The following is a 16,021-nucleotide window of genomic DNA, read 5'->3' on the forward strand; positions in this document are numbered from 1 at the left end:
TTTGAGAGCAAAAGAACAAGTGGTGGGAAAACAAAGTAAAAGAGATCCAAAAGTTTGCTGAGAGCTATGATAATAGATAGTTTCTTCAGCACAACCAAACCTATCTAGGGACCAACCACACAATAATCTGGTTTTTTGAAGTCCAAGCATGGAACAATCCCTTTTAAGGACAGCTCCACCTTCAATGTACAGTGGAAGGAACATTTGCAAGAACTCTGGAACCAAGATTGTAATGTTGAAAACAATACCATCAAAGTCATTCCACAACACATTGTTAAGGACTACCTTGGAGATCCACCAACTTATCAAGCAACCTTGAAAGTCATTAAGCAGACGAAGGACAACAAATCATGTAGTTCTAATGGAATACCAGCTGAAATTTATAAACAAGGTGGAAAAAACCTCTCTCACCAGCTACACATCATAGTGACTTGAGAGTTGCTGGAATTATTAACATATTCAAGAAAGGCAGTAGATTGGATTGCAGTGATTATTGCGGTTTTGCCCTCTGTCTGTAGCTGGGAAGAGTCTCACCTGCCTTCTCTTCAGTAGACTTACTTTCTACACTGAGGAGAGTCTACCCGAGTTCTAATGCAGTTTCAGACCACTCAGAAGTACAATAGATACGACACCTGCAGAAGTGCCATAAGCAACACCAAGACCATTATATAGCCTTCACAGACCTGACTAAGGCCTTCAGTTCAATTAACAGAGAGGCCTTATGGAAGATCCTGATTAGATTTGGATGCCTGCTAAAATTTGTTACCATTACCATCAGACTTCTTCACAATGACGTGACAGCAACCATCCTAAGCAATGGTTCAGAAATGGCCCCTTCACTATTAGAACTGGAGTTAAGCAAGGATGAGTGATTACACCAACACTCTTTTCCATCTCTGTCTCAGCTATTCCACATCTTATTGCTGATAGATTTCCATCTGGAGTCACTATCTAGTATTGTATGCACAGGAACCTCTTTAATATCAACCAGTTGCATTTCAAATGCAAGATAAACACCTCCACTACCACTCTTCAGTACACTGACAATTGTATCATGTGTGCCCACTCAGTTGAAGAGCTCCAGGTCACACTTGATTGCTTCTGTGAAGCATATGAAATGCTTGGCTTCACTGGAAATTTACAAAGCACCTTTTGTAGATGAGTCTAGAAATGCCACTTCATAAATCTACTGTATAAAAAAAATCATGGACTAAATATAGATATTGGATTTATGACACATTATAACCTGCCTGCCATCTGATAACCCTAGGTAATGCCTCTACTACTTACCAGATAGAGTCTATCACCAGGTTAACATTCCTTCCCCCGCCCCACCTACCTTTCACACCTATTGTCTCCCATGGTCTCTGATCCTCACTGCCAGGCATTTTCATTTTCACAGATTGACATTTTGCCTGTTGGCTTCTATTCCATCGAGAAGAACACAAAACCTGAGCCACTGAGTGTTTGTGCCACTTTCTGACTGCTCTCCCTTTACAAGGCCTCTGCCAATGTCTCCATTTTTCTTTGGGATGGAAACCTGCAATCTAATCATTCTGACTGGTTCTCCAGGTTATATTCTTCTCATTTTCAGCTGTAGAGGCTCGCCATCCAACAATTTTTTCTCATGATAGTATGTACAGACTCGGAAGCAGTTTTTCCGAAACAAACATGAATTTTTTTGCCACAAGGTTCACAGTATTCTGGGAAATAGATTTACGTCAACAGAAACTGCTACCACAAACCCAGAGACAGACACAACTTGCTCTTTGTGACCTCATTCTTTTGGGGACCAAGTTTGGGGACCAAGCTGTTAAATCATTACAGTGTTAATCCCTAGGAGGCTTGATGTTATTTTTCTGACATAACCAAGCATGATTGCAGTCAAGAAGATATAGATCTATATGTCATCAGAGTATCATTGAAAACAGGGCCCAAAGTATCTCAAAACGTTGATTATCAGGTTGGATACAATAACGTATTTTTCAGAAGATTAGAATAAACTATTGAATACATTATTCACAGGTCATATAACACCTTTGATCCATATATAGAACTCCCAATGAGATCAGTGGAAAAATACATATTTTGAATTTTCAAGTGTGGCAAAAGGTAAGCATGCAAATCCATATATCCACACATTAAAATGTGGCCTGATTTCAAAGGTTTTGAACTCCAGAATTCCCATTAATGTCAAAATTCAGACAAAGGGCTGCATTTTCCTCTTGGATACATTCATGTAACTCTGAAATGAATACAAGCTTGTGCCGTCTTACATTTCTATCCTCCCTTTTGTAAGAACTCAAAGAGGAACCAGAATGTACAATCCTAAATTTTTAGTATAAGACATGAAACCCAGGCCACTGACAATCAACTCCATTGATTTTAGTGAGTGATTTATTCTTTTATAAATTATAAGAGAAACAAGTCTACAAATCTAAAACCTACTCATTACACTGTTGTAACTCTGATGTAATTCCATTGCTTTTCCAATGTAACCACAAGAAAAAAAATTGGCTACTGGACCACAAATTGAGATTAATGATTATATATGATCATCAATTCTCATACACAATGTGTGTTGACCTAAATGGGAAGGGAACATGAGTCGAATGATTGCAGTAAACGGTCCTTAATTTTTTGTGCAACTCATAGATACTTTACATGATTACAAGGACCCAAGCTTGATCTCATTTAGAGCATTTTAGCACCAATGTAACTTCACTGGCTCCACAGCTCATTCACAAAAGAGAATTTGGCTATGAACAATGTATTTAACTCAGCTTTAGACTATAAAGCAGAGCCTTTGGCCCAAGGCTAAGAAGCGGGGGTTGGGGATATTGCCAGGGACAAGGAAATCATCATGCTAATTTTGATGGGAAAAACAGGCCAAAAGAATCAAAGACATTCACATGACCCTATACAATATTAAGCAATATAAATTCATTTGGGGTTTAGGTACAACCTGCTTAATACTAGGGCAAAAAACTGACTTTAAAATATTTGAAATGTTCTATTATGATGCAGGAAAAATTAAAACATTGGAAATCTAAAATAGTAAGTAAGAGATTTATTCTAACAAGGTCCCTTATTCTCTATAGAGAATATCTGAAGGGGACAGGGCCCTATTTGACAGTCCTTTATGTAGCATTGAGGATGGCAATAACTGTATCTTTTGAGAAAAAGAGAGGTTAGTTGATGGGCTTGTGCTGTTGTTCTAAGGAGAGTTTTGGGTTTGGTGGGGGGGAGTTTTGTGTTTTCTAAAGGCTACTGTTGTTTCTTTGAAGCAGAATAGTGACTATTTCTGATGCTAAATCTTACTTGCAATCTTGCTACTGGAGAAAAACAAGCACAGTCCATGGTCTATATAGCCACCATGATAGTTTACAAATTTGTGTCAGTGTCAGACTGCTTAAAACCTTGCCTTCAGCTGCCTCTCTAGCTACTGGTTCACAGCAATAGATGTAGCCTTGTCTAGCTAAGGCACACTCTTCTGCAACGAAAGGTTAAAAGAGGAATAGGAAAGAAAAGAAATAAGCTGACGAAAGGTTCAAGAGGGAATGGCTGACAGCAAGAAGTCTCACATGCCAAGCAGTTTTGGAGTTTAGCTGAAGTTGGTGAAAGTGGCAGTGTAATCCACATACTCTTCTTTAGGATGTCTCCCAGGGTCAGGAAAATGAAGGGTCAGCAGTGTCATAGTGGTGGATCCTTGTGTCCCAGTAGGTGGTGCCTGTGGCAGACATGATACAGGAGGTCATTCCTTTCTGACTAGTGTTTCTCTTGATTGCTTATTACTGCCCCTCCAAATGCTGATGAGCAGCACTCTTATCATTTTCTTACAATTAAATCGATTTTCTGATGCACAAATTTTGGTTCATTGACTTTCAGCTTATTTCTCTTGTTTACTGGCCATAATCTTCACATACTCTTAATTGTGTCAGGAAGTCTTTTTGTTTGGATTAATTTTTTTTCTCTCTTTTACTGACTTTTATAAGCAATTCTATGTCCACGTGCCACGCTGGAGTTTTGTTACCTTAGACAACTTAGAACAGAAGTTGGCAACCTGCAGCCTTTGGGACCAGATCCAGCCCGTGAAAGGACTGGATTTGGCTGGCGGCAGGTCAGAAAATTAGCACTATGCTCCGACCACAGCAGTAAAAGAGGTGTCACTGGGGCCTTAGTCTATCTATTCTCTTCACAGCATCTGCAGATCCCTGGTGCCAAGATGGGGAGCGGGGTTGCAAGCAACATCCTTCAGTGGCAAAAGGCTGCCAATACCTGACTTAGAATATAGCTCTCTACACAACAGTACACAGTGTCTTCATTGCAGCTGGACTTATCTCATGTGTACCTGGTGTAACAAGTGTGTGGCAGAATAAAGCTGGCAGCATGGTGGGGGGATATAATAGAAGAGCAAAGCAGCACAGCTGCCTTGTTCTGTGTCCAGATAAGGCTTGTCCTGGCAATCCCCTAGGGTAATGATCTTTGCCTGTGTAATGGTCCCTTGGCTGTCATTACAAACCACATTTGCTTCTCCACAACTCAGCTTGACCTCAGACTAAGCATTAAGGTCAGGTTAGATGAAAAGCAAGCCCAAAGTTTTGCATGGGCTTGTTTATCATAAAACTAGTTAGAGGGAAATGACTTCTTTCCAAAACATAGAGAAGAGGAAGGGAAAGGAAAAAATAGGCAAAATTAGCAAAGTTATCAGTTGTTATCTTCAGAGATGGATCCTTGCCAACATAATATGTGCTGTAATAAAAACAGTAGGTGAGTGCACCTACTGCTTGCAGACTACTTGGCAGCTGCAGTACTAACATGATTGGTCTTTGAAAAACAGTAGTGGTTCCAATAGCTTGTATCTCAGTTTCCATAACAGTGTTGGATAATGACCATGTTGACTATGTATAACTGAAAGGGTCAGATTCAAAATTCTGCTGGACGTGACGCAAAAAACAAAATGCAGCAAGAACTGATAATGACTAACATTTGAATCCTGTCCCTCAGAAGACAAAAATCTTAAATTGCAAGAGACAAATGAAGTGCTTACATCCAAGTTTGTGTACAGAACAATAGGTGAGTTACTAGCAGGGGATTTTTTTCAAGAGTCTTGAAAATACTTAGTTCTCCCTCTCCCCCTGGGTGCATACAGCTAAACCTCTTGAGTTGCAAGACACAACAAAGCTCATCTATTTTTTTATGGCAGAAGAGCTGAGATTTGTGTATCCAGGACAGGTTCCTGTGAGTGACAATTTTGATTTTCTTCCTCAGCTTTAAGGAAATTTGTACGTTTATTTTTGTTTGCTTGGGCATTCCTATTTTAACATGTGAGAGAGGCCGCCAGAGCCCCATGTGGACGTTATTTTAACATGATTTGTACAAATCCCCCAAACCTACCCGTAGGAGCATAATGAATAAGTCAGCTTCCAAGATGAGAAAATACTTAAATATTTACCTCTTATTACATTTGCTTTATTTCAGAATTTCACTATGGCTTGTGCACTGTTTGACAGAGAAGGAACTGTTGCAATACTCAATTTTTCAGAATGTTATTCCAAATCCAGCCATTCAGGAGCAGAGAGTGAGAAAACACAATCAATAAGCTGTGTATGGATGCAATAAAAATATCTTTTAAGTCTTCCAAGCTTTCTATCAAAGTAAAGTACCAATCATATTTAACCATGACATGGGATATCATTGCAATATGTTTGAAGGAGAACTGTACTTTCCTATGGTCAGAACAATCCACATTCACATCAAAGGAGTTAAGATTAAGGAAAAGGATTGGAGCCAAGAAAAACTAGAAACATAATCATTGCTCCACAACAGTGCTATTATGAGATGATCATTTTAAGCTTAGTTTTGAAGTTGTGGAGTGCATATTCTCCCAGTAGTGTCGGAATACAAGCATATTGCAACCAAGACGGAGCCACAAGTACCTGCTATATAATTTTAGCATTTGATGGTTTTATAATGGGCCCCAAGGCATGCTCTGTTTTAAAATAATTCATCTCTATCCAGAAATAAGGAACCATGATCACGTTATATATTATATGGCTCACCGCCCACAGGACTTTTCACACAAATCCCTTGCTACTCTCTCCAATATGATGCTGCTGTATACGCCACCAGCTAGAAAGTAATGGTCCCTGCAGTGCAGTTTGAGGGACTTGGCAATGACTCTGTAGGGATTCCAGCATTTTTACAGAACTGTGTTGGGGTGACCAAAGTGTAAATTCTAGCAATTTGTATGAATTCACCCACCTTTGCAGTTTATGACTGTACCTGGCTTTAATAAAGTCCCACCACAGGCAACATCTTAGGATGTCTGCTGTTTCACAGCTTCTCTCCAGGTTCCTAATATAAGTTAATAGGGGAAAAACAATACAAGAAGTTTGCAATGGTGATTACCTAGGTCTTGCTTTGAAGCCTGGCTAAATCTGATTGTGCAAGACTTTCTTTACGAAGTATGTGAATTACAATATAGGTTGAGGCATGAAAAAAATCAATGGCCCACTTTAATCACTCAATTAAAGCTTTTGAAAATCATTGCAGTTTGGTGGATTTAAAACAGTTAACCATGTATCGTTTGAAATGGACAGTGCTAACTCAGCAGAACTTCATTTATTCCACTCTAGAACTGCTGCTGGAGGGTAAGAGAATCATATTAGTGCACTATCGCTAAATAAGCAAGTATATCATCAAAGCTGAAAGCCTGAGAAACCTACAGGTCACCTCTGTCAGCTTTACCTGATTTATAATGTTTATCTGAGGACACCTTTCAAGTAACAAAATATAAGTCAAGTGCCAGGAAAATCCGTGTTCAGTTACACAGTAATAGTTTACCGTGACTTTCATTCATTTGAATAAGCTCTTCTAAAATGTCAGCATTGGAACAGAACACGCAAAGCAGAAAATAAAAACTACTACAATGAAAGACAAATAGTTTGTTGTTTAAAGCACTGTACCAAATGTATATGAGGTTAATTTTCAGTGTGTCAGATATGAATGAATGTGAATTTTAAAAAAGGAAAGGAGCTTTCAATCCAGGCAGTCTAATATTTAATGTAACAAGAAACAGAGAACTGAGCAGTATATTTTACTTCATCCTGACCATGACTGCCCACCTTCAAAGATCAGAACTCAGTAAAAGGATCTGATTTCTTCACTTCCAAATTCATGTTTCCACTTCCTTTTACTCTTGACTGTTGTTTTAAGGAAGCTAGTTATCAAAGTCAGAAATTCTGGATTTTGTATAACTTAATTTTCACAGGCACTACCGCTACACATCAGGATTGCACATATATTCTCTATCTTCTGGGATACAAAGATAATAATCAAAGATGAAAATGTTAGGTGGGTATTGACCAGGGCCAAAATGTTCTGTGATTGTCTAAAGTTGCTAGGTTCATTAAGTCATATTTAATACTCTAGGTGTCACATGTCCATTCCTTCTTTAGTCTCCTTCCTGAAGGTGACCCCAGTTATGCTGGCACAACTGCTCAGTAAAAATTTTACTAAGATAATTAAAAAGGTAACACCATAGAGCTAACATAATAGCAACTGTTTTCAGACAGCATTGGCTGGACCATCACTGAACAAGAGACCTAGAGGTGAAGAGCTTCTGTATCCCATTGCAAGTTACCTGAATCCTCAGCTTTTTTTTGTGCAGGTTTTCCTTCAAACTCCGGGTTTTGTATCCAATTTACAAATCCTTGTGAGCTCAGGATATTTGTTTTTTTAAAAGCTTGCTTTAGAAGAGAGAACACATTTGAGATCTTCAAATGCTAGCAAGTTCATGGCGCTAAACTGTGTTACACTGCCATCTAGTGGAGATTTATTTCATTTTACAAGAAAAAAGTGCCAGCACCATTTCTGTTGAGAATAATTCTTAGCTGGAAAAGCTCTTGCAATGGATCAGCCCAAACCAAAAGAACCTCAAGGGAAAAACCAAACTCAGCAGAGGCAAACCCTTCTGTAAATAACAAATTACCCTAGAAGATCATCACCTCTTCCTGGGTCATATCAATCAAGAAGGAAAAGGAATTCCTTTCTTCCTCTTTCCACATGCATTCTATGTGCTATACGGAGGTCTTTGGCTCTTCTTCTTGTGTCAAATGCAGTACAGCAGCAGATCCACTCCACTGAGTCCTTCATGCCTTGTATTTTTTGGCGGAAGAAAACAAACTGACAACTCAAACTCCCAGTCATTCTGATGAACCTGGGAGACTACAGATTGCTATTGTATCTATGGAGAAGCACCAGTCTCTGTGATGCCAGTTCATCTTTGTGACCCCATTAATTTGACCACCCATTGATAGACTATGCCAGACTTCCCCAGACACTTGTTATTGCCCACCTCACTGACATGCTCAAAGACCTCCAATCACATCTTTAAAAAAAGTCTTGCCTGATTTTAGATGATAATTTATTATTTATAGCCCTCAGGTCCTTCCTTGTTGAAGCTGGACCTGGATTGATATAACCCAGGACCTGGCTTACAGAGAACTATACAGACTATTCAGTAAGGTTCTTCTGCTTCCCTAATTTTTCTTCACAACTAGGCATGGTGGGAGCTAGCTGGCAAGAGCAACAAATCTATTTCTAAGGAACTGAAAGTAACCAGGGAAGAGCCTTTTCCTCTGTTTCATGAGACTGTGCCCCAGAGAGGACCCTGTACTCATTACTGGTCCTAGGAAGCAGGCAAGTATGGAATTGCTGCCAGTGTCCTGAGTCAGTTAGCAGGGACCCTTTCAGCTGACAGGACTGTTGCTGAGGGGATGTGATGGGAAATACCGTTCAGTCTTTGTTACCTAAAATGAAGTTGAACTAGTATGGTTTAAGAGAGGGATGCTCAGGATTGTGGATGACCCTGTCAAAGGCTTAACTAAGCCTCAGATGTTGTGCCAGGTAGAAAAGTGGATGCATAAAAGTTAAGACTGAATACAGGAACTGATATAGATGCTGAGCAGACACAGGTCCCAATAAGGTGAGGTTTGAAACTCTGAGATACAGCCCATTAAGGGAAAACATCAAATGTTTTATTTAGCTTTCATGAAAATCCAAAGGATCAACAGAGCCATAAAGGTCAATATTTAGGACTAGGTTTCTGATTTGTGCAAGCTTTAATATTTTATGCGAAGTTCAGGGCTTTCATGTTCTTTTATATTAATGGACAACTTATTTCTTTTGACACACATGAATGAAAATTCAAATTCATGCACGCTTCCTTTGAATCTTACTGTCTAATCAGCGTATCTTTTACATTTAGTGTTCCAGACTGTAAACTAATCACAGGCTCTAGTATACTTCTAAGCATTCTTAACGTCTAGTCAATAATGCAGAACAAAATCTGTATGAAACATGCCTAGATTTGATCTTTCCATGAGTCTCTAAATACTTCTTTGTTTAAAATTGTATTTGAGTTGGAACTTTATTTTCTGGGCTTATATTCCTTAGTTACATTAGAAATGCTTGGATCAAACATTATACGGTAGGCAGTACAAAATCATGTTAAAATTCTGTGATGGTACACGAATATCTTACATACTATACTAGGGAACAAATATCCTTGCAAATGGTGGTAAGTAGTATAATCATGAAGAAAAACTACTGTGTAATTTAATTTTTACTGTTTAAAGGATGTAATTCAAGTCATATTACATTAAAATATCAACTGAACCTATGCATGCGACTTGAAAGGTAGGTTACAGAAATGTATTTCTTCATTAAATCCATACTTATGAAACAATGCAATTGGATATCAGCAACAGTAAAAAAAAAAAAAAAAAAAAAGAGAGAATAAGAAAATGCTGTTGCATAATTGTAATAATTTTGAAAATGAAAAATTAGATTAATGCCCTAAGTAACAAAAACCATCATAATAACAGAAAAGAATAAGTTTTCATGATTTTGTGCAGGCTTTACACATCCAGAAACTGCCATCTAGCTAAAAATAGCTTATCCTTTATATTTTAGGTTACTTAAGCAACAAAAAAGTTGCAGTCTGACCCAAATTTTAACAAATATAAAGGCGATCTAGAATATATAAGCACAAACACAGATTTCTACTGTTACAGCAGCTGACCTTGCTGACTGAAATGAATCCCATTGCACACAACTATACTCTATTCAGCTTCCGTTTATTGTCCCTATATTCTCCTGTTCTATTATTGATGACTTACTCCTCAAAAAGTGGTAGGCTGTTGGCATACTTCATTGACATATGCAGCTTGTGTATTCAGAAAAATGGTCTCCCAAATGACTGAGAACTCACCATTGTTCATTATTTATAGATATCCCAGAAATTTTCTATAGGAATAACTCATTCTGTAGAGTCTACAAATCTATCCACTTTGAATTCCTCTTTAAATGATGACCTGACATTTGTTCTATAGGGCTAGGGACAGAAGTTACACACAAACCAGTTTAAGTGATGAGAAACCAGTTTAAACCTGTAATAGAACAGAAGATCAATACACATAGGCCAGGTTCAAAATGGCTCAAACTGGCTTAAGATAAACGTGGTTGAATACAGTATCAGACTTAACTGATTTAGGTCAAATTGGTTTATGAAAATTATGTCCCAGACCCTTTCCTGGTTCAAGTTAAATCAGAGTCCCCCCAATCCCAGCATGCTTTGCAGCCCTGGGCTGAGCTGTGCTGTCTGCTCCAGAGAGTAGGGCTGCCTCTTCTTTGCTAACTGGCCAAAGCAGTGAGAGTTGGCTCGCTGCCCCCGCTCCCCCCAGGCAAACCCAGTTGGTGTCTGCGGCCATGGAGGGGATTTAAACTCCCCTTCCCCTGAGTATGGAGCTGCCCCGCCTTGTTTACTTACTGCTGGCTGCAATTGTAGACTACAAATCCAAAAGGCACCTGGAAGCAGGAAGAGAAAATGACGAGCAACCCTGCAATGTCCTGCTGCTGTGATTGTGGACTGCAAATCCCAGAGACCTTGCGGGCAGTGGGAAAAGGAAATAAACACACAGCCCATGCTGGCTATGTGCCAGAGAGCCATGCTCTAGCACCTCCCCACCCCCTGGCTTCTGGCTTGAGCCACTGCAAGCATGTAGCTACATTTCCTGAATCAAAAGTGAATGTCTGTTCATTTGCCTATTGGTTCAATCTTTGCAGTTTAGACTAACCTGCAAATACTGAATCAGTTCAGCCTCAGGCTTTTTGACTGTCTGTACTTAGCCTAGAGGGAGACAAAGCCAACACTGATGAAAAAAGATGGCAGCTGTTTTCAGATGTGTTTTTCAGAAGCAGGATGATAACATGTTCCACGGGTCCACCACTTCTGTGCAATGAGACATGCACAGCATACCTTGCTATTACCCCTTAACTTCTCAAAGAGTTAACAGTGCATAAAACTTGTTTCTGGGTTTACTTACAGTTCTTGGGGAGCTTGGTTCAATTTTTGACTGATGACTGTCTCTGCATGCTGTAACCAACTGTCTGGAGTGAGTTAAACCACAGTGAATCTTAGAATTTTGACTTAGAAGCATAATTTAAGTAGGTATTAGGTCCAAAAGTGATACTGAGCTCTTCCTTTCCCAAAATTGCTGTGCCAAGATTATAAAAAAGTACTACTAACATTCTAGAAACCTTCACTAACACTACGCCCCCATTTTCAGTACAGTCTGTTTCCTGTAAGTGGGGCTAGTGAGTGAGGGGGTTCTGTGGTTATGTAGATCATTTGACATTCAATATGTTTAGTCAAATTACAAATCTAATAAATGGAAAGGATGATAAGATCAGTGCACCAGTATAAGGTAATGGGGAAGTAAAGACAAAATCTGGCCTTAAGGGCTGTCATAAAATAAGCATAAGACACCCCCTTTGGTCACATACATGAGCTACACATTTTCCAGTCACAAGGGAAGGGGAAAGAGCAGCTTCTAAAGGCTTTGCAAGCTGCTCTCCTCCACAGACAGGTGGGGAAAGGGCCAAGTCTGCGATACAGCCTCTGTAATACCCAGCCAACACAGCTGAGCCAGTGCAGAGCAAGAACTAATCTGTACCAGCTAAAGGGCTGGCACAGATTCCTATTTCCCTAGAGGAGGGGAGGGACCAGATTGTGGCTCTGAGCCGATTCAATTCCTTGAGCTGTACAGCTGTGGACTGCTTATTACTCAGGGCAGATTGCATTCTTACCATCTAGCCCCAAGTGATCCCCTCCTTTTCCAGCTTTTTCATCATTTGTGACAAAGACAGGACATTGTGGCCAATTGTGTGTGAAAACATCTCTCTTCAGCTAGCCCATGTTTTACAAGGATAACCACCATAGGCCAAGAGACAGATAATTCAGGAGCCTCTGTAAACACAGAAAATAAGAATGCTTTAGTACATTGGTATCTTTAGTTCCTTTAAATAATCTATCCATCCCTTTTCACTTAATACAGGAAATTAAATATTAGTTTAGTAAGTGGGAATCAGCATAACACACAGCTGTAGAACTGAGCTAAGTTATTTTGCTGCAACGTGTAAGGATAATTTTACCAGGCCTCTCCCATTTCCGTCCCTTCTCACCCATGCTAAGAGAAGCGACACAGATCTGGCAGTGCTAGCTGCTTGTGTGAGGATTCCCTGTGATGAGGTGTCCTTGACTGTCCCAATATCACAGTTTTCCAGGTGGTGCAAACGAGCTGGAGTAAGAATTTAGGTTAAACCCATTTATTGTGTTTTAGCCTCACAAATCACATAGACATTTGAAAAAAAAGTAAGATAGGTCCAAATATTGAGGGACAGGTGGAGGGAGCTGTAACATGTTCTGCAAGTGTTTTATCAAAGTGTCATTTCTGCTGATGGTTTCTGATGAGAGTTGAGCACCTCTGGCAGCTTGTGGTCAGAAAGCTTCTTTGGTCTTAGTACTTCAACTTGGAGACAGGAAGTGCTGGGAGCAGTGAGGACTCGAGGAGGTTTCTCCCCAACCCCACAGAAACAGACACACATTCTCATTTAACAACTAATTGATTTATTTAACAATACAAATTTCTTTCTACTGCTTGGTTTAGCAGAGAAAAGTTGAGAAACAAAATTAGCTTTTTTTTTAACTTTAAATGTTTACACAAAACAACCTTTACTTCAGTAAATATAAAATTTACACACAAAAACTACATTAAAAAGAACAGTCATGACAAACCAACAAAAGGATGGGAATTCAGAGTAAAGGATCAAATGTCCAGAAAAGCTAGAATGGGGTAATGTTAAGAAGGCATCCCACTTGTACGCCTCGATATTTCAAGTGATGTGTGATAAGAAAACCAAGTACTTTAAAATAAGGATTAAAACTTTATACCATATATTTTGTGATAAAATATCTGAAAATTCTGTAGGTCACATATTTAATATGTGAAATATATATTTTGTCCCTTATTGGAAAGTCACTGGAGTGGCATGCATGCAACGCGTGTATGCCTTTGCCTACATACAGTAATCAGCAAGGTCTTTGGATTCTCTTCCCAGATTTTAGCTGTCCAGTGCACATAGTTCTTAGTTTCTTAGATGTTGTTTCTTTGTGACGGTACATTATTTCTCACTATGTACAATTATATAGTGAGAAACTGAGGTTGCCTTCTGTAGAGGTTCCCAGCTCTTTGTTTATTTTATACTAGTTTGCTACCAGACTAAAGGTCTCCACAATACCTGTTGGTTCCTCTCATTTCTCATTTGCACTTCACAGCCTGTATGTACTCCAAGCCCATCGTGCATTTACCAAAAGAGACTGACTTCTAATTAGAGATACAGGGATACATAGCTCTCTGAGCTACCTTAAGGACACTAGCAATATTCAGAAAAAGGTAGATGACATGTGCTAAGGGCCACATGACCCAAGAACAGGGATTTATCCAGTGATAATTAATTTCAAATTCCGTTACTGCTTAGATATTAACACTTGAAAGTCAGTTTTCTATATATTTGATGAAAGAACATCTTAACAGAAATGCTCCAAAAACACAAGGTAACTTGGAAGATTAACTTTAAAAATTAGACCCACATCTTTGTTAGTTAATTTTAAAGGGATCAACAGACATTTTAGTTATATTCTGCAAAGGTGACCTGTGACCTACAAATGCCCAAGATATAAAATAATTAGTGACTACTTTAAAAACTGTGTAGCATATAAACTTGCACCTCTGTTACAGATAGCTGTTACAAGATTTCTGGGAGGAAGTAAAAGGGTAGAGTCTTCTGAAAAGCAGTTTCACTTACAAAAGTTTCCCCCCACAAAAGATGTTTTATCTTCTTAAAATCTCCTAATCCCTGATTAAATTTATTCTACTCCTTTTCAGATAGATGATAAAACAACCAATAATACTTTGGAAGACTGTTTTCAATGGACAACTACAGTTCTCTGGATTAGCAAGTCATATACTTGTGATTTATACTTAGAAGCAAAGCATCAAGCTATCTGGATCCTGATCTGGCTCCAGCTGAAAAGGTGAATGGTAAAACGCTGATTTATGGGAGCAGGATTGAGCCTGTAGCACCTATCTACAATAATGTTAAAATTAACATTTGTGGTAAGATATCCAATTGACTATTTTATTTTTAAACAATTCAAATGTGTACATTATTTAATAGCAAGACTTTGCTTTTGTGTATCAATTTGCCCGAAGATCCACTGGGATCTGTGATATAATAACCCTGCATTATTATTATATTTAAACTCATTCAAATATTATTTTAAAATAGGAAAACAAAGAAACTACTCCTTGGGGAACACGTTTATTGTGTGTGAGATGATACACAGGGTGCTCTCTGAGCTACAAAGGGAAAAAGGAAAACCTTTCATTACAAACTGACAAAGGTAAAAGTTAAAACAGTTTTCACAACAGCATGTACCACATATTGGAAATAGATCTGGGTTTAATACAAATGACATAATTCCTAGTAATCTACAGCTACCTTTATAACTTCATACAGATAATGAATTAGGCTAAAATGCACTATAATATTTGGTTGACTTCAGGAACAGTATCCTTAGTACATCACAAAATACATTTTGATATCCCAAAGAAGCAAGACTTGCAAGTAGGCATTTTAAACATAACTAATCTACAGCTACAAAGTTCTACTCTTGATAGCATTTACCTTTTTGGGGGCAGTATCCCAGTCTTCAAAAGGATAAAAGCAGAGTAGAATCAGTATAACATATACACAGAAGTCCGTATTGTAAAGGCTATAAAGATTTGTTGCACACTGTAAAGTTGCCTCCTGCACCTTCACACTGCACAAGTAGTTTATGTCATTTATGTTGCATATCTCTTGGTCCACTGTCTGGCTATCCTGTCATGTTCTGCTCTGTTGGTCAGATACTGAGTGGCTATGCTTCCGACCAGAGGATCAGCTGTAATAATGTGAAGGGAAGGGGAAAAAAGCAAAAGAAGCTACATTAGCAATCCTTCAACTAAAGAAAAGGGGGAAACATTTTAAAAACTGAATTGGCTCCCAATGGGCACATCTATACGTTCATTAATGTGTCGTAATTACATAGCATTAAGTTTAGTACCTGTAATAACAGGTACTAAATTAATGTGCTGTAATTGGCACTACTGAGCATTATTAACGCTGATGAATAGTTTCTGTGATGCTTAATGTTCATTGGACTAAACGCATTAGCGTGGTTTTTGCCAGCCATGCTAACGTGCAGTAGAATTAGTCCAATGCACATTATGGGTCTTGTGTAAATGCGCCCACTGTGTAGTCTTGGTAGGCTGTACTCTGCAGCATGATTTTAACAAATGAGACACTTCCTACAAGAAGTGCACAAAGCTGAATGAACAGGAAGGATTTTAATATTTTGATTATCTGCATATTTCAACATTTAGTTTATTTTAAAAATGAAAAGACATCCATGTTAAAATATTACAGCTTTTCTCTACCCAACACTGTAGCAAAGTCAGCTACAGGCTGGGTAATGGACAGATTTATCTCTAGAACCATTTGTTTTTGCAATGAGTTTAATACATTCACACTTCCAACTTTTTAAAACTTTAGAAAAATTTTTCATTTTTGCAAA

General features: G+C 38.6%; 1 protein-coding gene and 1 long non-coding RNA gene across 4 annotated transcripts in view; both read right to left on the minus strand.

Annotated features, from left to right (window-relative positions):
• Positions 1-2,478: 2,478 nt before the first annotated feature.
• Positions 2,479-12,307, minus strand: LOC149867402 (uncharacterized). The gene is made up of 4 exons (XR_016441627.1): positions 12,154-12,307; positions 11,391-11,454; positions 6,265-6,357; positions 2,479-3,730 (listed from the first exon to the last, which is right to left on the minus strand). It is a non-coding gene; the product is annotated as an uncharacterized LOC149867402 (long non-coding RNA).
• A 649-nt stretch (positions 12,308-12,956) lies between these two features.
• Positions 12,957-16,021, minus strand: part of UBE2E3 (ubiquitin conjugating enzyme E2 E3) — an 84,193-nt gene continuing 81,128 nt past the window's right edge. For all 3 annotated transcript variants that reach the window (XM_090045305.1, XM_090045307.1, XM_090045306.1), the window contains exon 6: positions 12,957-15,349. In XM_090045305.1, the coding sequence (XP_089901431.1) occupies positions 15,252-15,349 (98 nt within the window). In that variant the 3' untranslated portion in view covers positions 12,957-15,251. The remainder of the gene's footprint in view (positions 15,350-16,021) is intronic.

Source organism: Crocodylus siamensis, chromosome 4, assembly GCF_052110815.1.
Source record: "Crocodylus siamensis isolate JL-2025a chromosome 4, ASM5211081v1, whole genome shotgun sequence".
Lineage (NCBI taxonomy): Eukaryota > Metazoa > Chordata > Crocodylia > Crocodylidae > Crocodylus > Crocodylus siamensis.